We start from the raw sequence: 22957 nt of genomic DNA, 5'->3' as shown, positions 1-22957 counted from the left end.
TGGGCAGGGGGAGCTCGTGCCAGAGGGTATCTCAGGATCTGGGAGCAGAGCTGGGTGCCCAGGAGAAACTCGGGCACGTCTGCAGAACTCCCAGGAGGCAAATTGCACCTGAAAAATAATCGATTCCAGTCGAAAGTTAAGAAGAAAAAAAAAAAAGACAGAATAAAGAGCTGCTGTGCCTGGAGGGCTCTCTTGAAGCCTCAGAAACTGTGAACTGAGCAGGACGATGAGCGTCCTGATGTCCAAAAGCCCAACCCAGTTTGGTGCTGGAGGATGGAGGGATTGTTAATCCAGGCTCATCCCACATCTCCCTGCGTTTGGAGACCCAACCTCGGAGTGTTGTATCATTTGTTATTAATCACATCCCTCGTGCTCACCCAACTGCCTCTCATTCCATGCGTCCATGGGCATGGGGAGGCCATATGGGCCTCGTTTGAGACCCCTCCAGCTCACAGGGCTCCACGTGCAACTGATAAAGCCCAATTTGGGGTGGATGGGAAGGGGGGGGGAGCACCTCTCTCCAGGCAAACCCAAGAAGGACTCCCTATATGTTTTCCTAAGTGCTAAACCCGAGGGAAATTACTTCATCTAAACCCTCTCCAAAGCACGGTAATGAAGACTGTGATGTAGCCAGTGTTCAACCATGTTGACTTTACAGAACTGGAATGAATCCATCTGCATTGCAGCTCGGTGAAATCATTTCCAGCCCGTCGCAGCTCCGGGGCTGACTTCATCCTTGCAACCCCAGATGCAGAGCCCTGGGAGTTGGGGAGAATTCCAGAGAGGACCGAGAGGGAACGGCTGCCCGTCTTCCTGGGGATGGCGATTTCATCTCAGGGCTTTTTTGGTGGCCAGGGACAGTGTGACATCCACCTGCTGCCATCACCTGCAGGGCTGGAGACAAGGGGGATGTGCTGCTTCTCTCACTCTCTCTCTCCGTGAGGTTATTCCATGTTAACCCCTTTAAAGATTCCTGGAAATCAGACCGTGCCCACGGGTTATCCAGGCTGCCAGTTCAGCCCGACGCTCTCAGAGGTGCTTCCTGGCCAAGCTGCTGCTGCAAGAGCTGCTGTCATCACAGCAACCTTTTTTCTTGTTTAAAGATAGAGACGCTCTGGTTATGTTTGTGCTGTTTGCACCAGAACAATGCAATCCCATGGGATGCCCTCCCAGGAGCTCGTCCCAGCTCCCAGAGCATCTCTCCGGGACGTGTGCTCAGAGAAGCTGAGAAAAGCAGGAATTCCTCCAGGTCTGCCCATGCAACTGCTGCCCACCCCCTTCTCACTTCCTTCCCTTCATCCCCTATTTTTTAAATGAACTTTTTCTCAGCAAAAATGCAATCACCTTTTCCTTGGAAGCTGGTACAGAGCACCAATTCCAGGAAAATAAGGAATTGGTGCAAAGCAAAAAACCACCATCCTGATTTTGCTGGGATTTCTGCAAGGAAATAAACCCCAGACCTTGCAGGGAGGGATGCTGGGCCCAGAGGAAGGTGGTTGAACTCCCCGAGGTCTCCACTGGTTCTGGGGGGCTGGGGGGGGAGATGCCCCAGGGACCCCCAGGACCTTCTACTACTGGGGCTGATCCAGCAAGGTGGGTAGATCTTCACCTGCACCCCATGCACTGCTCCTGCCTCTGCTGCAGAGGGAAATCAGTGGGAATTCATTGATGCTGAGTTTTCCAAGGAGCATCCCAAGCTGTTTAAATTCTCCATGAAAGCAGACAAATATATATGTGTATATATATATATATAAGAGGAAATGCCAAAGGGCTCCGGGTGCTCTGGGACACCACCAGGAAATGCCACCTCCTCCTGGCTGGAAGGCTCCAGGACTTAGGAAAAGGGGCAAAATGTGAGTATATTAATGATTTATCAATCCTTATTTTCTTGCTGGGCTTTCTGCTGTCTTACCTAACCCCTCTCGTGTAATTTAATTAAGTTTGTTTAATCTATTTTTTTTTATTTATGAAAAAAAATGCATGTGGGACTCGTAAACCTAATTAAAAGGAAACATTGTTAAGCAGCCTAATGCAGCTATAATTTGATTTAAAGTGCTGGATGATACCAACATTAGAAATGTAAACTGATATGGCTTTTTAAAAAAATAAAAATAAAAGGCGTATTAAAAAAAAAATCTATATTTAAACAGGGTTTTTAATACTTCTCCATTTGCAGCTCTTTTTTAGAGCTGGGGTTGATTGCAAAGCCCAGTTTCCTCCTGTTTCTGTGGCTGCAGGGATGTTGTTTTTTTTTTTTCAAGTGGGGTAACAAACATTTCATCCTCAGTTGCTGCTGGCTCATCTGTGCTCTGTGTTCTGCCAGGTTTCCAAACCTCTGTCCACCCAACACGAGATCCTGGCTGCCCAGCGAGCAGGGCCAAAGCTCCCTCTGATGCCAAAGGGATCAGGAATGTAGGGATAATTCAGATTTGCTTCTGGAGTAACCTCTTGGATTTCAGAGGAGACGGTTTCCACCCGACATGAGTCAAAGAGGAAGGAGTGACCGTCAGAGCCTGTTTAGAATGTTCTTCTAGACGTGCTCCAGGTGACACAGGAGGATGGAACACGTGGGTTTGCCTGATGAGCCCTGGAATCATGTCTTTTTGCTATTTCATCCTCAGCAAGTCCATCCTGACTGGATCTGGGGGATGCTCCCACCAGTTTGTGCATCCCACACCAAGTCTGGATGTCCTCTACTGCCCCACCAAACCCTTCCTCAATCCCCCTGCTGGGGTCGAGATTCGTGCTCTAGGGGAGGGAAAACACTTGGGAAAAGTGTAGTTTTCAGTGCTTTAACACTTGAAAACACTGAAAACAGGCCCCAGGGTGGTGCCAGGCAGGGCTGGATACTGGTTTCCTTTGCCTGGGGGATGGAGGAGGGTGTAAGGGCTGAGGCTGAGCAGACCTGACCTTCCTCCCCCCTCATCAGCCTTTTCCAAGACTGTTAATTGGACACAAGAGTGAAAAGGCTTTTTTTTTAATTTTTTCCCCAGCAGTGAAGTTATTTGGGATGAGTTGCTCTGTTTTCCTCTTTTGCTCAGAATTATTTGCAGAAACTTGGAAGACCAGGGAGAAGATGGTTGGAGGATGTGACCCAGGACTGTACCTTGCAGGGAAACCCCCTCCCCTCTTGATACTCAATCACTGAAGCTGATAATTGGCTTTGCAAGTTGTGTCTCTCTGGCTCTGGACAAATCCACAGGTGGAAGAGTTGAACCAGTGCAAGTTTTGCACAAACTGCCACCAGAACCAAGCAAGGAGAAGGCAAATAATTGAATAAATGATAAATATTGTGGCTGTCACTGAGTACATTTTGCAGTTTGCTTTCACAAGCTGTGGATGCAGCTCTGGTGAGGCCCCGAGGCCACGGGCACACGGGCAGGCTCCGTTCAATTCCACTTCTTATAATTTAAAATATTAATACAGATAAGGTTGCAGTCATTATCATCTGCCCCATATATATTTTTTTGGCCAGTTTCTTTAGCCTTTCATAATAAATAACAACAGTCCTGTCCCCTCCCTGCTTTCAAATCCAGCAGGAGGGGAGGGAGACCTGGTTGACAGATGCACCCGAGACGCAAGAGAAGGGAAATAAAATGTGAAAGGGAAAAACAGCATTTTCCTCCAGCCACACTTGATTGCAGTGATCTGAAATGCCATGGTAGGCTCAGAAGCCAAGCCAGAAAGCGTTCTGGGTTTTTTAATTTAACTTTTTTTCCCCCCTTTAAACATCAAACTACATAACTTTACGACCGAGAATCTGTCCGAGAGCTCCCGCAGCAACGTCGACTCCGACACGGGTGAAATCCCAGCCTGAGGTTTGCAGCATTCCTGGTAGTGGAAGGTACTTAATATTATTTGTCGAATGAGTTGGTTGATAAAAGAAGGCTTTTCTTTTTTTGTCTTGCAAATCATTCCCAATGTGTTCCTGATTTTTGTGAAAGTAAACAAACTGGGACGGTTTTCAGGCTCGGGTTGTTTCGTGCGTGAGGTAACAGAAGTTTGCAGGCTGTGTCTGCCTTCCCAGCTCTGGGACACAAATCTCATACCTTCTTTTCTATCATTCAGTTTTATTTACCAGCCACGGAGACAGTAATATTTTTTTTAATTAATTTTTTCATCCTCCCCATTTGCATTTTATTGTTGATACGAATTACGCGGGATGAAAAAAAATCCCGGCGTTGCCTCTGGAATATTTATTCCCTCCGATTTGCTGGAGCACAGAATCACTCCTATTCTGGTGGCTATATCCTACCTCATAGCAATTGGAGGGTAACAGCTTTTTCAATCCTCTTACCTCCACATTCCAGTAATCCAAACCCCCTTGAACTGGGCCAGGCAGGGCCACGCTAGGATGGCTGCGTGGCTGCCAGCGGCCTCAGAGCTGAGCCTGGTCTTTCAGGAGGGGAAAAGATCTCTCCCAGGCAACTGGGATTCATCATCTGTTGCTAATTGAGCTCTGAGGAGCTGGAGGGTTCCCATCTGCTGGCTTCCTCCATCGGGCAGGGAGAACTGGCAGCATCTTCTAAGGCCTTTTCCCAGTGGGATGCTCCGACTCGCTCCGAGATGCTGGGAGGAGGGCAGAGGGTGGGTAGTGGCAGGTGAGTGATGCTCACAAAACCCCTCCTGAAAATGCATGAAATAACCCACTTTGGAGTCCTCTGCTCTCCAACAGCAAAACAGTTCTGGATCTGGAGCCTTCCCAGCTCCTCAGTCGTTCCTGAATTTGCTGTTCCTGGGGTCGGTCGGGACGGGGAGCAGCAGGACGTGCAGAGCAGAAGGGTTTGGTGCCATGGGTGCTGAGCTGTATCCCACTGTTCAGTGAGCTGCATTAAATCTGGTAGATGTGGAAGTGCTTGAAGTTTGTGGAATGTGGGACAATAAAAACGAGCAGATGCACGAACACAGGCAGAAATCCAGATGAAAATCGAGTCCATCTCTCTGCAGCTTAGAGAAACTCCCCTGCCCCTACATGTGCTGTCTGCTAAGGGGTCTTCCTGTCCTGGGAAGGGGGAAAGAGGGGGGAAAGGAGAATCCCAGCTGTGTGGGAGCCCATAGGGTGTCCCCAAGGGGTGCTGCTTTTGGCTGGGGCTCTGGCCACACTGGAGCATCTCCTGTGTCCATCAGGTCTGGGGAACCTCTGCAGGACTTTGACCCAAATAGAAAAGGGTTCAGGACGCCTCAACATCAGTGGCACGGGACATGGTTTATGTTCTGGGGTAAGATGGGTGTTTCAAAGGGGTTTTTCTCAACCCAGACCACTTTTCCTGGTAGTGCAGGAGCCAGCCAACCATCTGCCTTTGGTAGCCCTGTTGTAGAAGAAGCAGAACCTGCCCTGTCGCTTGGCTTAATGCCACGCTCAGCCCAAAGCCTTCAAACAGAGGATTGCTGATGAATTACCAATTATATTTCAATATCAAATGTCCACTGAGTTCCCCACAGAGCATTTCTGCAGATATTGATTCTCAGAACTGATGGGCACAGGCAGACCTGAGCAGCCCTGAGAGGTAACATCATCCCCAAGCACAACCAGATGGGCAAAAAAGACACAACTTTGGGATGGATAAAACTTCCTGCAGAGCCAGAATCAGGCTCAGCTGCTGGTTCCAGGCCCTGAATGTTAAGGAGAGGCAATTTTTGTGTGCATGAGCTCCCATCAGAACTCAGACTTCTGGTCAGGACTGGCAGGGGAGGGTGATAATGAAGGTAGATGCTCCAGATCAAGGGCCTGATTGGGGTTCTGGGGGTCACGGTTCCTGGAGGCACAGCAGTTGTCAGGAATTCAGGGCCCTACCAGGGTCTCTTCTGCCTGCTCCTCAGGGATCCTACCTCCATCCTCCAAATTTGAAATTGCAGTCTCTGTAAAGAAAAATAAAACCATGGAAATGAGCTGAAATCCATGCGTTGCACAAAACAAGGAAACCCCTTTTGATCCCTTCAAATCTTCCCATTCTGCAGCATGAGCTCCAACCAAGGGTGGAAAAACTCTCTGCAGATCCTAGCAAGCCCAGCTGGAGCACAGGATTTTACATTTCAGATAGGAAGATCATTCCTCTAACACCAACAAGCTTGACTCACTTTGGTCCTGGAGACCTTAGACAGACAACTCCAGCTGGTAAGCACTTGTCCAGGTCCACGATGGCTCTGGTGAACCCCAAGAGTGTCCACAGAGCCTTGGATGCTGGATTGAGGAAGGCTGATGGAGAAAAACTGCAGGGATGGGGTGGGGTGGGAGTGGCAGACCCTGGGGAAGGACTCAGAGACCTCAACCATGGGATGGGGCACCAAGAGCTGGGGAGGGGGATGCTGAAAGTCAACAGATACTTGGCCAGAGCCAGCTTCACTTCCCAGCTCTCCCACAAGCCTTCCCCATCTCACCTTCTTTTCACATTACTGGGAGGATGGAGCTTGTTTTGCAGAGCAAATGCCCTGCAAATGTTGGCTGGGATTTGAGTTGATGGCCACGGGAGGTGCTGAGCCACCAGGCCAGATGGTTGGTTGTTAGTTGTGATGGTTTGGAGTGGTTCTTGGATCTCAGCAGGACCGTCCACATTTGCAAACAAGAGGAAGCCACAGGTTGAACTGTTGCACGTATGAAATCATTGCATGGTTTTCTTCTTCCCTCACTGAGAAAGAAGGTTTGGGGTTGGACTGTGTAATTGACAGTCCACAGGCTGTGACCCAGTGCAGCCAGGAGGAAACTTTGGAAAGGGAGATAATACCATGGAGACAGATCTTCCTCTTCTCTGAGCTGAAATCCCTCCTGAAGCTGAAGCTTGTGGACCCGTTCAGCTCAAGCTGGTTTTCTTCTGCTCCCCCCACACCCACCCGTGGGCACCTTGGGCAGACTTTGTGCAGCACCCACCTGTACATGGACGTGCCCAAGGTTGTGTCTACTTACTCTGCACGGCTCGGTGCTATGGGGTGGCAAGTCAATCACAGTTATTTATGACTTTAAAATTAAAACCAGAAAATAATATCCCTCATCCCTAAGGGGAGGCTTGAAAAGCAGAGTTTCACCCAGCTTTGCTTAGTGAGGTCATGAGGTTTTAATTACAAATACAAAGAACATAAAGTTTGGTTGGGGGGGTGACATCACCCTCCTTAGAATATTTCGTGTGATTCTTTTCCTTGTTTTCAAAGCTATTATTTTACATATCTGCTGACAGATATTTGTATTGGCAGATCTTTGGAAAGAGTAAGATTGTATCTTCTCTGGTTCGCTTCAGAAGTCGCTTCCCCAACCCAAGCCCACGTTAAGAGCTCAAAAAAATGGGTGCTCTGAAGCTGAGTGAAAGCTTCTTTGCAAACCTTTCCATTTATTGCCCTTCTCTCCACTGCATCACCCCTTCAAACTTTGATTTTTACCCCTCTCTATTTGCATTTATGCAAATAATTAGCCACAATCGATGTGGGTGGCATCAAGCATCATGTCTTGTCTGCACCCACCTTCTCCAAGCCCAGCCATGGAGGGAGAAAAGCTTGTTGCAGACATCAGGATTTGGTGAGGTAGAAGAAAGCCCCCAAAGCCTACAATTTCTGCATGGACAACAGATACACCTGCAGCTTTCAGAGCAGCTGATGTGATGGAGGCCACCAAAGGACCTTCCCCCTGTGCCCCAGCACTGAGGGGCTGCCTCAAGGTGCCAGTTACTATTTCAGGTGGAGCAAACCAGAATTTAGGCTGCATTTTGTAAAAACAGAATCACCTTGCTCTTCAAAAGGGCTCTTTGCCTTCAGGTTGCTGCCTTCAGAAGAGCTCACAAACCCTCAGAAGGGTCCCCAAGCCCTGGGGATGCTCCCAGTGCTGAGAGGGGAGCACAGGAGACACAGCCCTGGCTCTGTCCAGCTTGTCCTCTGCTGGGGAACATTGAATAATCCAATATCAGCTTCCCCAGAACTATGATTAATTTCACTTCTGTGAGGTTTTCCTGGCAGCTAAATGGAGAACTCAGGTTTTTCCCTCCCTGTTCTCCAGCAGGGGAAGAGCAAGGGTGGCCCTGGGGACAGGGAGAAGAACAGGGGTGACCTTGGGGACAGGGAGAAGAACAGGGGTGGCCTTGGGGACAGGGAGAAGAACAGGGGTGACCTTGGGGACAGGGGGTCCCACACCTCACACAGCTCACACAGGGTCACCCTTCCATCCCCCAGAGCTCTTCCCTTCCACAAAGCTGGAGAGGCTACATTTTGGTGGCATCCTAAAGGTTTTCTGCTTTGTCCATGTGGTTAATTTTGCTCTCTCTAAATCCTCAGTTATCACACATTCTTTAAGTATTTTCTTTAAGTATTATGAGAAAAGTTCAACCCGGCAGGAATTTTTTCCCTTTACTTAGAGGAGGAAGGGGCTGGGTCTTGGCCTTATATCTCAGCTCTGGAGAAGCCACAATGAAGGTGGGAAGGCTGGTCAGTGGGATGGCCAGGCTGACAAGGGAAGAGGCTGGAGAAGGGATGGATGGAGCAGCTTCTCCTCACTCTCACGCCTCACACGCAACCACCAGCCAAAAGGCAGGAGCAGGGAAAGCTGACCTGAAAAATGTTCCTCACAGCCCAGAGCCAAGAAATCTGGCTTTTCCAGGAAATAAGTTGAGGTTGCAGGGAGATATTTGAGAGAAGCCCCTGTTAAGCAGCCCCAGCCACGTTGGCAGGGTAGGAAAGCCCTCCACAGGGCACGTGTCTCCAGCCAGAGCTGCTGGATGGGGGTCCTTGTGGTGTCATGTCCCACCTTGGCACTGCAGATACACGTGGTGGTCTCATCCTCACCCCACCAAGTGGACATCACTGACCCTTCCTCGACTTCCCCAGCTGTGGTGGAGAAACCCACCACCCCCCCTCTTCATCACAAAGTGATTCCAGTCCTCTAATTTGATTTAACTCTCCCCAAATGCTGTTTATGTTGGTTTTACTTTGCTGAATCATTTCCTTCAAGTTTAATCCTATTCCCTGTGCAGCCTTTTTTGGGGGGACTTAAGTATGAAATAACATAACAGAGATTTATTTTAATATATCTTTAATTAATACAGTGCACGTTGTGGTGAAGAACCTCCTCAGGAGGTCAGCCAGCTCAGAGACTTCAACACCAGCTGTGCACAACTATAATCTGGCCTTTCCTTCCCCAAATCTGTCCTTTTTTTTTGCCATGAAATGAATTTGGGGTGTTGCTGAGAGCAAGGATGGGCTGAGCTTTGCCATCACCTCCTGCTTCGGACGCTGCAGGAGGTGCCACAGCCCAGTGGGGACAGAAAGTACAGGCTGTGCCACCACGTTTGGATGGAAGAGCAGAGGTTTCCCAAAGTTCATTCTGGGGAAAAGAAGGTGGAGAATGAAATGAAAGCTTTGCTGTGGGACTGGACATCTGAGAACTTCTGGGAAACCAATCTCCTGAGGGCTGCTAGGAGCTACCATGGGCGTTTTCTGCCAAGAGTTACTTTGTCTTCAGGAGGTTTTTTTAAGAAGTTCAGGTGTTAGGAAGAAGAAATATTTGTTAAGCCGTTCATAAGTCATTAGCTAATGACTCGACTGAAGTGGTAGTTACGTTTACAGGAATTCAGCTAGAACATTGCAAATTCCAGCTCCCACAGCCCCCAAACTGGTTTGCTTTCAGCCCACGGAAGGGTTATTCAGCTGAGGGTCCCATCCACTCCAGTTGCAGCCTCTTGTCTTAGCCAGAGCATTTATAAACTGGTCTATTTTAACTTCATCTTGCTCCTCTAACAAACTTCTCACCCTTTTCCTGTGTTGCTGGTGGCAGCTGTTTGTGTCACACTGTCTCATCCATGCATTTATTGACTTGTTTTCTTCCTAGAAACTGATCGAATTTGCACACTGGGATATTAGAGCTCCCATCTCTCCTGTGCCAGGCTTATCCCCAGGAGATGTGAGGCAGCACCTTCGTTTGTGTTTCAAACAGGACAAGCAAATAGGCTGGGATTTGAAACAAAAAAAGAGATTGTTTATTTGCTAACAAGTTGTGAAACAAAGAACAGACAATCCTTTGAGCTTCTCTGTTAGAACTGAAAATGTCCTTGCACCAAATTTAGAATTGTAGCTTTAAATCTATGACATCTCAGGTGGAGATATAAAAAAAAAGTATTAAATGCAGAATGAAATGCTGATGATATTAAAATACTAGCCCTGATCCACAAGTCAGGTTTGGTTTGCTTTGGGCTTTGGTTTTGGTTTGGTTTTGTTCTGCTAAATGCAAAATAAATCTCAGCAAGATCTCGAGCAGCTTGAGCACGATGAAATGTCCTGGAGTCTGCCCCAAAAAGTGGGCAGGAAAGCCTGTGTTTGGAATTTACCTGTGTGCTTGAAGAGATTAATGGACGGCATTAAAAGATGGGTTTCAAGTTAAGCAAACATTTCTGGCATATTGTATAACACTTGCTTTAAAATTGAGTTAGTTATTCTGAACTTCATGCCAAATGATTATTTCCTCAGTCTTCTGACCACGGTAATAAGTGACACAACCAGCACATCACTGGGTAAAGACCATAAGATTACAAAGCCCAAGAAGGGTCTGAGTCAATCTTGGACAGCTTAAAGCCCTGCAGTCCCCTAAAAACCCTTCTCTGACATATTAATTCTCCCTAAACCCTCAAAATGTTCCTGATTAGATCATCTCGATCGGACTTTGGTTTTTGGGTTGTTTGGTGTGTTTCTTTTTCATTGTAGGAAATGAAAAAGGCTCGGTTGATCCCCGGCCAACTTCTTGAAACGTGTTGGGATGCAAAGGAAAGAAAAGATGACTCAAAATGCTTTTTAATAATATGTCATGTCAGCAGAGATAAAGGTTCACACTTCATGGCCTCAGCTGGCTTTGATCAGCGCTGGGCTCCAGGAAGGACCCCCCGGTCACCTTGCTTTTAAATCATGAGCTTATGCTCTTATAATTATGAACATGTTCATGAAATTTGTTTCGTTTCTCTAAGAAGAAACAATGATCCGTAGAGGTGGAGCTGGCCCTGCCTGGGGGTGAGGGTAGAAGAAGATAACCTCCCAAACTGTCTTCTCCTGCCCTGTTTTCCCTCTGTTTCTCGCCCCAGCGGGTGGGAATGGCTGTGGGAGAAGGTTCCAGAAAAGCCCCTGGAGTGGGTCAGGAACCCATCCTGTCTAGGTGCTCAGTGGGTGCATCTGAAGGAAAACTCATCAGCAGGGGCTGGGGCTTTGCAGGGCCCCCACGGATGGACATCAGTGGAAGGGTGGAGCAACACGGGGACGAAATCTCCATGTAGTTCAGATCATGGTGTTGGAGCTGCTCTCCAGATTGAGGGACACCCTCTCCAGATTGAGAGACAAGGCACAGAAGCACCATCATCCTTGATAAAATTAAATCTGAAGTTAATCAGCTTCTCTGAGGGCCACGCTAGGAGATGCCTGCACTCCTGCCAGGGTTGGAGCTGACTCCTCCTGGGTGACCCCAGGTATGTCCCACTCTACAAAAGCCTGGGGAAGGAAATTCAAGCAACACTCTTCCATATGCTGATTTTACAGCATCTGTCCCAGCTGCCATTCTAAACAGCTTTGTTAGATTCCCCCCATGATTTCAGCTGGAGCTCAGCAGGAGCTTTCAGAACCCCATTTGCAGACAAGGCCTTTTCCTTAGACAAACCCCTGTCCCAGTGAGGTATGTCAGGAGTTTGGTGTAGAAATGTGTGTAAAAAAATAATGTATGACTGGTTATAAACGTATAGAAATGTGTAGAAATCCACAAATGAATATCCACATGCAAAGCCCACCACAAGCTGAGGAAGGAGCATCCTTGGGATGGGGATTTGAGGACAATTGGATGAGTCTGGGACATTTAAAGCACGTGTTTGTCCTGAGTTCTGCCAGGTAGTGGCTTTCTGACCCGTGCTTTTTGGTGTGTCCACAAAGCCCAGGCAGTTTTCACCCTGCTGCCAGCCCAAGGCTTGGAGGAAATGCGTGCACCAGGGCAACAGGCTCTGACAAAATGGGCAAGAAATCCTGAAAAGTGAAACTTTGGAGTAAACCAGTGCTCCCCTGGCAGCACAGCAGCTCTTGGAAGTGGAGCAGGGAGCTCTGCACCCCATCCCCTGCCCACCCTGAAGCTGCAGGGCCCCTCAGCAGCTCCTACACCCTCCCCTCCCACCCCCCTTCACCTGCTTTCTCAGCTGGCCTGTGAATTTTATCCCTTTCCACGTTTTTTTTTTTTTCCCCGTTAAGGCTCATCTATCCCAGCTGCCATCCCCGGGGCGAGGGGTGCCCTGGGGATGGGTGGGGGAGGCAGACACCCACCCTGCTCGGTGGGAATACGGCTGTTCCCTCTCCCCCCACAAGAAAAAGAAAAGCAGACAGGCCCCCAGGATCCCCTTTGGCTCTGGGGAGGGTGCAGGGATGGGAAATAAATCAGGGCGGGGACGTCCCGGCTTGGGGGACAGAAAATCGCCGCGCAAAAAAGCAGCTCAAACCCTTCCCCGGGCACCTGCGGGACCCCCCGCCACCCGGAGCATCCCCTCCCTGCCCCAGCCCCGGGGGGAAAACCGGGATTTCTGCCCCGAATTCAGCGCATCTGCCTCTGCGGGGACGGGCTTTGAAGGGGAGGGGTGGAAAAAAAACCCGCGGGTGTTGCCGGGGGGGGGGGCGGGTTTGCTTCCTTTAGACAAAAAAAAAAACGGAACCAAACGAACCGAAAAAACCGAACGGACAAATAAAAAAACCCACCCACATCAAAAGCGAAGAAGAGCCTCGGTCCCTGCCCGGAGCGGTGACAAGCAGGGGGTGACACCACCCGCGGTGGTGCCGGGGACACCGGAGGGGTCGGGGGTGAGAGGGGCAGCCGGGCTGGAGCAAAAAACCCCCCCCCGGCCCCGCAGCTCGCCCGGGGGTCCAGCACAGACACGGCTGCCCCCTCCTTTATCCCTCTCTCCTCGCTCCCCAACCCCCTCCTTGCCCCCTCGGACTTCTTTTTTTTTCTTTCTTTTTTTTTTTTTAATTTTTTCTGTCCCCTTTGTGCTGGTTCTGGTTAAACGTTATTTGCAGTTTTGTTGGAAAAGTGGCCCCTAGTGTGCAATTATGTCAAATTTCTTTGAGTTTTACAATTTAATGGAGAACAGTAACTCTTTTATTGATCCTAGACGGGGCCGGCTCCTCTTCCCCCGCTCTTCCCCTCCACCTCCAGCTCTCCTCTCCCTCCCCCTTTGACTTTCCTCCCACCCCCCCCCCACCCCCCCTCTCCCCGTTACTCCTATGAAATGTCACTCAATGTTTCTTATGCTCCCACCAGTTTCCAAAACAAACAGTGGAGGCTGCAGCCGTCTATTGACTCAGTTGGATGCAAGAGGATCCCGCTGCCCCCCGACGGGAGCGGTGCCGTGGCCGGGCGAGGCTCGGGGGGTCCCAGCCGGGATGGAGCCTCCGCCACCCGCCTGAGCCCCTCGGCAGCCCGGGGGACACCCCGGCCCTGGGGAAGGGATGGCGCTCAGCTCCCGGGCTCACGCCTTCTCGGTGGAATCCTTGGTGGGACCCTCGACCAAGAGGAAAGTGCCGGATGGTCACGACGAGGAGCCCGGCAGCGGCTGCAGGCAGAGCCGCAGAGCCCCGGAGGCGGGTTGGTAGCCCGGAGAGGAGGCTTGGTAGCCCCGAAGGGACTCGGGGCGGCGGAGAGGAGAGGACAGCCCCCCGCTTTGCCCACGCAGCCTTCCAAGCCGTCCCCTCCCGTTTCTCTTCCCCGCAGAGAAGCGGCCCAAGGCGGGCGCGGAGGGCCGGGCGGCAGGGCCCGGGGTGCAGCTGGAGCTGCAGGGCTCCGAGCTCTGGAGGAGGTTCCACGAGATCGGCACCGAGATGATCATCACCAAGGCCGGCAGGTACCGGCTGCGCATCCGGCCCCGCCGCCTCCCTTCCCTCTGCCCCTCCCTTGCTTTTTTTCTTTTCTTATTCGTTATGTTCTTTTCCCCAATTTGCTTTTCTTGTGCGGGGAATTATTCTTCCTTCCTTTTGTTTTGTTTTCCTTTTTTTTTTTTCCCCCTCACCCGCTAAATGTATTGAGTTTGATTTTTATTTTTATGATATTTTTTTTTTTTTTCCTCCCCGTGCTCCTATTTTTTTTTTTTCTTTCCCAACCCCTCTCAAGGGGCTCCGGCTCAGCCCCTTCCCCTCTGCCCGCAGGAGGATGTTCCCCTCGGTCAGGGTGAAGGTGAAGGGGCTGGAGCCGCTCAAGCAATATTACATCGCCATCGACGTCGTGCCCGTGGACTCCAAGAGATACAGGTACGGGGGGGTGGGCGCCACCCGGGACAACCACCCTCACCCCCCCTCTTGTCCCCCCGACCCCCGCGGGATCCCTGATCCGGGATTGATGTTTCCATCCCGCGCCCTGATCGGTCCCATCTTCATTTAGTGCGTGTATGTGAAATAGGGGGTGAGGGGCCGAGGCGGGGGGGACTACCTATAGATTCTATAGGTATCCGTGGGCGTGGGAAGGGCTCTTCCCCGCCTGACCGCGGCCCGGCCCGGGCCAGGTACGTCTATCACAGCTCGCAGTGGATGGTGGCAGGGAACACGGACCATTCCTGCATCACCCCGCGGCTCTACATCCACCCCGACTCTCCCTGCTCGGGGGAGACCTGGATGAGACAAATCATCAGCTTCGACCGGGTGAAGCTCACCAACAACGAGATGGACGACAAGGGGCACGTAAGTGTGGGGCAGCCCCGCCGGGGGGGACGGGAGGAGCCGGAGCATCACCCCGGGGGGGGGCAATCCCGGGACGGTCCCTCTCGCCCGGGGCTGAGGACACGGGTCCTGGGTCCCAGGTCCCATCCGACTTCCAGGAGGTTTTCTTCCTGCCCTTCTGCCCCTCGGGAGGGCTCAGCCTGCTCTCCCCCCGCACAGATCATCCTGCAGTCCATGCACAAGTACAAGCCCCGCGTCCACGTTATCGCCCAGGACTCTCGCTTCGATCTAGCGCAGATCCAGTCGCTGCCCGCCGAGGGGGTGCAGACCTTCTCCTTCCAGGAGACCGAGTTCACCACCGTCACCGCCTACCAAAACCAGCAGGTACCTGGCGGGTGGGGAGCCCCGACGGTACCGGAGGGGGCGGTGGACGGACAACCTCGGTGGTAGCAGGGTGTATCGGGGGGATGAAGACACCCGATGGTACCGAGGGGGATGGAGATGGTATCGGGTGGTCGGGAGGCTGCGGACCCCCGACGGTACCTGGAGGATGGGGAGCCCCGACGGTACCGGAGGGGGCGTTGGATGGACAACCTCAATGGTGTCAGGGTGTACAGGGGGCATGGAAACCCTCGACGACACCGGGAGGAACGGAGACGGTATCGGGTGGTCGAGGGCTTGCAGAGCCCCGACGGTACCGGGAGGGTGGGGAGCCCCGACGGCCGCGGAGGTCGGTCCCGACCCCCCGCTCCCCCCGAGCCCCGACAGCCTCTTTCGCTCCCACCCATCCCCAGATCACTAAGCTGAAGATCGACAGGAATCCCTTCGCCAAAGGTTTTCGGGACCCCGGGAGGAACAGGTAAGGGCTGGGGCCGCCCCGCCGCCCGCCCCGTCGCGCCCGCCGGCCCCGCCGCCGCGCTCAGCCCGGTCTTCCCCCGCAGGGGGGTCCTGGACGGGCTCCTGGAGACCTACCCGTGGCGACCCCCCCTCGCCCTGGATTTCAAGGCTTTCGGCGCAGACAACCAAGGTAAGTCCCGTTTGCTGCCTTTCCCATCCCGCCGTCTCTGGGCTGCGCCGTGACCGCACTCCCGGAGGTCCCCGCGGGGGGGGATTCCAGGGTCTTTAACCATTAAAATAATAAGGTGGGTCCAGAAAACGAACCTCCGGCTAACGGAGAGTTGTGGGAAGCCAATTCCGCGTGGTTTCGGCAAGGAAAAAACCCAACACTCCGGTTAAAATCAGTTGGAGGAGCTGAGGGAAGAGGAGGAGGACGGCGCGGTCTGTCCCAGCCCCGGCAGAAATCAGATGGAGATGAGCTGAAAAAAAATATCTGAGCAGGCAGGAGGTTAATTTAGAGCCGGGTTGGGCCGGCTTTGATCCTGTGACACTAATTGTTTCCAACCCGTTGGAGGATAACGACTCAAAACGGGGTGATAACGGCGGCCGGTGCCTCCTGCAGCCGGATCGATCCGGGCGGACAAACGCTTTTCTGCAAGAGGAAATAAAATGATCGGCTCTTTAAGATGTCGCTTAACTCGGCAAAAATGCAGGGAAGAGTGAAAAAAAATCCGGGGAAACGGTTTCAATCCGTTTGACAAACACCCATCGCTCTTACGGCCCTTTTCCCGAAAAAAAAACCCCGCCGGCTTCTGGAAGTGTTAGTTGAAAAATCATTCTTGATAGCGCAGAAATTAAAATAACTACCCCAGCGTTTGCACGCTGGAGGGCTCCGGTTTGGGTTTAAGGTCGGCAGTTTCATGTGCGTTCATGTCAGGAACTCTTCAGAGCATCGAGGTGCCCCAAATCGTTCCCGTCTCTCTGTAGGGAATGGCCGCAAAAATCACAGCAAAAATCCACGCCGTGCAGGAAATGGAGAGACATCCGAAAAAAAAGCAGACTCGGGAGAAAAGAAGTTTACCAGGCTGTAAAGAGAATTAGATTTAAAAAAAAAATATTAGTATTATTAAGTTTAGAAAAGACGTTATGCAAAAAAAAGTGATTTAAAAACCCTTTTGGCTACTGGGGAGAGAAGCTGGTGGGTGCTGGGAATGAGAGACCAGCAATTGCAAGAATTACCGTGTAGATGCTAAAATATTAGGGCTGCCTGAGATCGGTTTAATTCAATTTTTTTTTACTAGTTTTAAAGGAATCGGTATTTTTCTTCAGAGTTCATTTCCTGGGCCAACGTCAATGCAACAAAATCTCCAACTCTGCTACTAATCGAGCTGCAGAAAAGCTGAAAAAGAGAAGCACTGAAGCCCCCAAACCTGCTGATAAATTATTTAAAAAGCAGGAATAATGTGCTGGGAAAAAAACTGGATGTAAACCTGGGGGGGTTTAAGCCTCCTAGAAATGGTAGGAAGCACCAGCTCTTGGAGCTGCTCTGTCCTCCCCCCTGGGATCCCCCTTCCCAAACTTGTGCTGGAAGTTGGGGGATGTTTCTGGAAGAGAATATTAGCTCTCGTTTGCTCTGCTAGAGCAGATTAATTCCCTGTCTCACCCTCATACAAATGGGCTCAATCGCAGCGTTTTCCATGATCCAAAGTCGCCCAGTCCTGGGAGGACATCAGGATGTGTCCATGGGGAGAGGAGCAGGTCCCTGCCCTGCAGCCACTCCGACACAGCCCCTGGCATCAGAGGGGGGAGATGCCCGAGCCCTCAAACATTCCCAGATGAGCATTCCCAGCCTGTGGGATGCTCTGCTTGCTGGGAGTTTGGAAAATTAATTTGCACCACGTTCCAAAAAAAAACCACGTTGTGCTTTGTAAAAGTTTGGGTTGGTTATAGAGTCGGTTTTGTGCTGCTGGTTTCATGTAAGGTCTGGCCAGGTCACAGCTAGCTAAGATATTAATTGATTGTAATGTAAATAGAGAAAAATACTAAGATATTAATTGAATTGAATGTCAATAGAGTAAAATATTAAGAGATTAATTAAATTGAATGTCAATAGAGTAAAATACTAAGATATTAATTGAATTGAATGTAAGCAGAGAAAAATACTAAGATATTAAATTGAATGTCAATAGAGTAAAATACTAAGATATTCATTAAATTGAATGTAAATAGAGAAAAATACTAAGATATTCATTAAATTGAATGTAAATAGAGTAAAATACTAAGATATACATTAAATTGAAAGTAAACAGAGAAAAGTACAGAGCAAAAATGGATGCACGTTCCCTTCCTTTCCCAGTGACTTTGATAGGAACTGGAAATAAAGAGTGGGGAAAAACCCCTCTGGAAGAATGTGGTAATAATGAAAGTGCAGCAGAGACACACGGCTCTTAAATGGTGTTAGATGAAACCAGCAGCTGTGGAGGATCAGGGCCAGCAGCTCCAGAGCACCAACCCCACCCCGGAGCAGTTGTAGCTCTGGATGTTGCTGGTGCTGAGCAGAGATGTTCCACCCCTCACGGGTGTGAAACGAGCCAGTCATCACTTCCCTGATGAATTATGAAAGTGCTCATTGATCCATTTCAGAAAGGAGAAGGTTAATATGACACGTGAATTTGAAGTTTCTGGAGACACTTCTCATTTTCAAGGATACGTTTCAAATTGCCTGGGAAGTCAAGTAAAATTGGTTAATTCCCGTGAGCAGGAAGGTGCAAAAAAAATGTCTCCATCAGGCTGAATACATTGTTTTGTTCTAATGTGTAAGAGGGGGGAGAAACTGCCTGTAATTTGCAGGAAAAATAGGGGAAAATGGTGTATGTCTAAGAGGAGAAGGTTAATGGTCACACAGAGAGGCACAGACTCAGCAGGTACCTGGGTTTGTGGAGCTGAACCTCGTCGTTGTCCTGGTAAAATGAATGGGATTAGCCAGGTGGGAATATTGTTCTTAGATAAGTGCCAAGTAACAACACAAAATCATTTATGGACAAATCTCCCCATTTTCCAGGAGCTGATATTTGAATCAGGTTTGTGTTGGGATGGACATAGCGGGCAGGGAGCTGTGGAGCAGAAGTCCTCCGTGGGTTCCTCAGCTATCAATGGTGGCTGGCCCATCCCGGACCATTTCTGCTCTCCATTTTCAGGTGGGAGCTCCAGCTCTTCGCCGGTGACCTCCAGTGGTGGGACACCTTCTCCTCTCAACACCCTGCTCTCTCCATCCTGCTCACCTCCTACGCTTCACTTCTCAGCCAGCGGCATCGGCGTGTCGTGCCCCGAGACCTACCTACACCACCTCAACCTGCCCCTCTACTACAAGATTTGTCCTACCAGCTTCCTAAGGCAACAGTCTCTCCTCTTCCCAAGCCACGAAAAGCTGGGAAGCACCAACCCCCATCTCCTGCCCCACTTCATGGTGGACGTGCCAAAACTCTCCTCCCTCGGCATAACCAACCTGAAAAACGCCAAAGCTGAGGACTTGAACGGGCAATGTCTACAAGTACCCAGTTCTGCTGGTCAAATGCTGTATGGATTACATGCATCTGGAAACATTTTCCCATCGAGTCCCATTGCTCGGGAAGCACTTAATTGTTCTTTACATCCTCCATATGGCTTGTATGGTTACAACTTCTCCGTGCCATCGAGGCTGATGGCTGCAACCAGCCATTTCAAAGTGAGCGACGGCGTCTCCGCTTCCCTGCGGGACAGCAGATGTAACCACTCCAGCTGGCAGCCCACCATTAACCACTGCCTCTAGGGGAATTCTAGGCTGTTTCCAGGCAAGCCTTTCCTTCCCTCATACCCCAGGGCTTGCTAGTTACTGACTCTGAACCCCTGGGTGGTACAGGAGGGGCGCGTCCAGGCGTTGAGGGGTCGTGTTGTTGGGAGGGCGGCGGATGGGGGAGCGCGGAGGGTCTGAGGTGATCCACAGCAAGGTGATACCTTTTAGTGATATTTATGTTGTGGTTTTAGGTTAAGAGCAAACTGTACAGTCACCTTTTTCATATTTGCACTCTGAAGCAGGAACGTGGACGTATACTTTGCTATAAAGATGTTTCCTTGGAACTGTCTGCCCAGCCTTTAGTTAGCTCCAAGCCCCGGTGAGCTCCTGCTCACCCTGCTTGAGTTTTGCCACTGATTTCATAGGGACGATTGAGATTCTGAGTCAGCAAGGTATCCCGAGTTTTCTCACGTCCTTGAGAATGTTCTCAAGTTCCCTGGGGTCCTGATTCATGACATGAAAGTGCCCTGTTTCTCCAGGACCCAGATGACTCGGTTATCAGAGTTGGGATGTAAATTCAAGTATCTGCTGCCAAGGTAAAGACAGATGGGATAAAGGGTGGATGTGTTACTGCCTTGTGGGATGAGATGGCAGAGCCCAGGGCAGGGGTTCCCCAAGAGTCCTCTTCTCCATGCTCCTGTTTCCAGAGGTCTCCAGGTGGTGGTGCAGAGCAGCACCAGTGTTGACAACACGGTGGGAAGGAACCAAGGAGGGGGGTGACACATCCGCCCCGTGGTGAGCTGGATCCACACTGGGGACATGGTAGATCCATCTCAGAGAGCTGTGTGGGTTGAAGCACCTCCAGGAGCCCTGCAGGACACCCCTCCTACCCAGCACTTCCAGCACCAAGAGACATAAAAGATCCCCCTGGGATTGCATCCACCAGCCTGTGCCCGATCCCGTGGAGAACACAGACCTTTTCCAGAGAATTACAGCTCTACAGGCCCTGGAACAGGAGATTTTCAGTCCCTTCCTAAAGTTTTGTTTGTTTTATTATAACCTGTGGATATTCTTGTTATTCCTGTAAATAATCTCTAGCTCCCAAGGGCACAATGTAACTCGCAATAAATTGGGCACAGATTTTACTCTTTATTTGATTGATGCTCAGTCCCTGCTTAAGCCAATTTTATTACTTGATACATGAGAGAGATTTGAGAATCCTGTTTGATGAAACCCAGCCACATTTTGGGATTAAAAGAAGACAATCCTGTATTTACAAAGACAACCCATCACTATGTAGGGATTGAGTGCACCTTGAAGGATCAAAACTGGTATCAGAGTCCTGGCTTTATTTCCATCCATAGCAGACAATGATTTCAGGGAACAAGCAGTATCAAAAGCTGTTGAAGTAACAAAAAAGTCACAATTTTACTTTCATGAGACTTGGCTAAAAATCTGATTTCCTGAATTTCACTGCTTTGAGTGTCTGCAGAGCCCCCAGCAATGGCAGGATGGAGCAGGGGGCCAGGCTGGCCTTGCTAAGTGGTCTGTACCACTGCAACAATGAGCAGATCTGCTTTCTGGTGCTGTCACTCAGCAGTTCATCTCACCATTTTTATTAAAAAAAAAAAAAAAAGGCTTTTTTTTTTCATCAGGGAGTCCTTATTCCCAAGCTGCCCCTCATCCCTGGTGGTGGGTGAGTTCTGGGATGGGCCCTGCTAATCCCTGCAGATCTCTGCTCCCCGTGGGTGGGGGGACCAAGTGCCAGCCCCCACGTGCAGTTCATCGTGGGGAGCTGGGAAGGCTCTTCTGGATCAGTCTTGGGTTGGTGGGTGGATGCAGTGGGTAACTTCCAGTTTTCCAGATATTTCTGGTTCCATGAGGTATTTGGGAGTTGCCAGCCATGAGCTGGAGTTTTGACAGATTTGTCTAGTTAGGAACTTGACTGACAATGACTAGAATAGATATTTCACTTGCAGACAAGTTTGCAGTGCCAGCAATCTAACCTGAGATCCCATAAGTTCCTTCTCCTGCAGCAGAGCAAACGGCCTCTTTAACCAGACCCTCTTCATTCCTCCTTGGAGCACGTGCACAGGTGGGAACAGGGCTTCCCAGAGCTGCTTGTTTATTCTCTGCTTTTTGCCATGAAGCTGCAAACCCAGCACTGGGGTGACGGGCTCCAACAGCACATTTATTCCTGGGAAGCTGGGGGGAAGGAGGTCAATATCCCAGCTGGGGCCACGTGCCTCTGAACACACGTACGTCACACGCCTCTTGGCGCTTCTTCTCACCAACATTATCTGGAAACCTGTGGCAACTGCAGAAGTTCACAGTTCTTTACATTTGGGGGGTGAATATAAGCACAAATCCAACATTACAGTGCTGTTTTAAAATGAGAGCAGGGAGAAAATTAACAGGGTTTTTTTAAGATTCAAACTGATGAACAATCTTAACTATTAGTCATTTGACCTTTCCCAACAGGAGTTTGGAGTTACTTGGAAATATTTGTATGATATAGCATAGAAGGGTTTAGGCTGGAAGGGACCTGAAAGATGATCTAGATCCAACCCCCCTGCGTGGGCAGGGACACCTCCCACCAGCCCAAATATATGATTTAATATATATCATATAATGTATGCATATGATATGGTGAGACAGCACTTGTCTAAGAACAATCTTAGACATGATTGTTCTATAATCTTACATATATTATAGACTTAGACAAGTGCTGCCTTTCTATATCATATATATGATATAGAATATGTAGAATTATAGATATCAATATGATATATATATTATAGCATACATATCTGATCCCATTTCAAGCACCAGGGAAGCAAAGATGGTTGTGCCAAGGGTGCTGCGTCCTCACTCGACACTGGGACACGGGATGGGCTTGGTCCCCAGACACAGGGAGGTTGATTTAAAAACCAAAGAGACAGAAAAAAAAAACCAAGCCCCAGCGATGATGTTTTTAATCAAAGTGCCATTTCCTATCCAATTCCACCCCGATTGAACACATCTACTGGTCAAGCCAAGGCACAGAGGGAGCGTCGGATGGAGCTTTTCAGATGGAAGCCCCTTGGTTTACATTTGATCTTCTGAGGTCTGGTCTGTAATTAGATGATAATTTGTATCACAATTATGCAAAGCAAACGAGGATTGGCTAGCAAGGTAGACCAGAACAAATAAGCATCCAGACCATTTGAAATGCATCCAGGATGGAAACGATGTCCATGTGTGGGGGTGGGGGTGGGAGGGGGGGGGGGACATGCTGTTCCAATCAAGCTGCAGAAAGGGAGAAGGTTGGTATCGGTTCCTACAAAAGTCTCAAACATTCATGTTTACAAATTTGTATTGCACATTAATACGTAAACACGTGGGATTGGAAACAGATGCTCCACAAGGTTGACGTGTCCTTTCCTCTTGGTTTCGTGTGTCCGTCTGTCTCCTAGAAGACACAAACTCTGCAGTGACTCTTACACCAGGGATCAGGAGGCTAGAGAAGAGCTAAAGCAGAGTTTGAAAACTGCCAGACCCACAGGAGCTCTCCTGGCCCCTGGAAGGGTTTTGGCTTTGGGGTGTGGGGGGGACAGGTCCCCCAGCTCCTCCCAGGTTGTCTGACCAGCATGGGATGGCTGGAGCCAAGCTTTGCTCTGCTGCCAGGGCTACCTCCTCCCTTGGCACTGGCCCCTGGATGGATTTCCCAGTTTTCTC

At 50.0% G+C, this 22957-nt stretch overlaps 1 protein-coding gene across 1 annotated transcript; it reads left to right on the top strand.

The window, feature by feature from the left end:
* Positions 1 to 13431: 13431 nt before the first annotated feature.
* TBX22 (T-box transcription factor 22) lies at positions 13432 to 19276 on the top strand. Its single transcript, XM_051630679.1, has 8 exons — positions 13432 to 13567; positions 13694 to 13823; positions 14125 to 14226; positions 14478 to 14652; positions 14851 to 15015; positions 15426 to 15490; positions 15573 to 15658; positions 18666 to 19276. Exons 1-8 carry the CDS (start codon positions 13432 to 13434, stop codon positions 19274 to 19276), a joined length of 1470 nt encoding a protein of 489 aa, XP_051486639.1.
* The last annotated feature ends 3681 nt before the right edge of the window (positions 19277 to 22957 follow it).

This window comes from Apus apus, chromosome 12, assembly GCF_020740795.1.
Source record: "Apus apus isolate bApuApu2 chromosome 12, bApuApu2.pri.cur, whole genome shotgun sequence".
Lineage (NCBI taxonomy): Eukaryota > Metazoa > Chordata > Aves > Apodiformes > Apodidae > Apus > Apus apus.
This window is presented reverse-complemented; position numbering and strand designations above follow the sequence as displayed.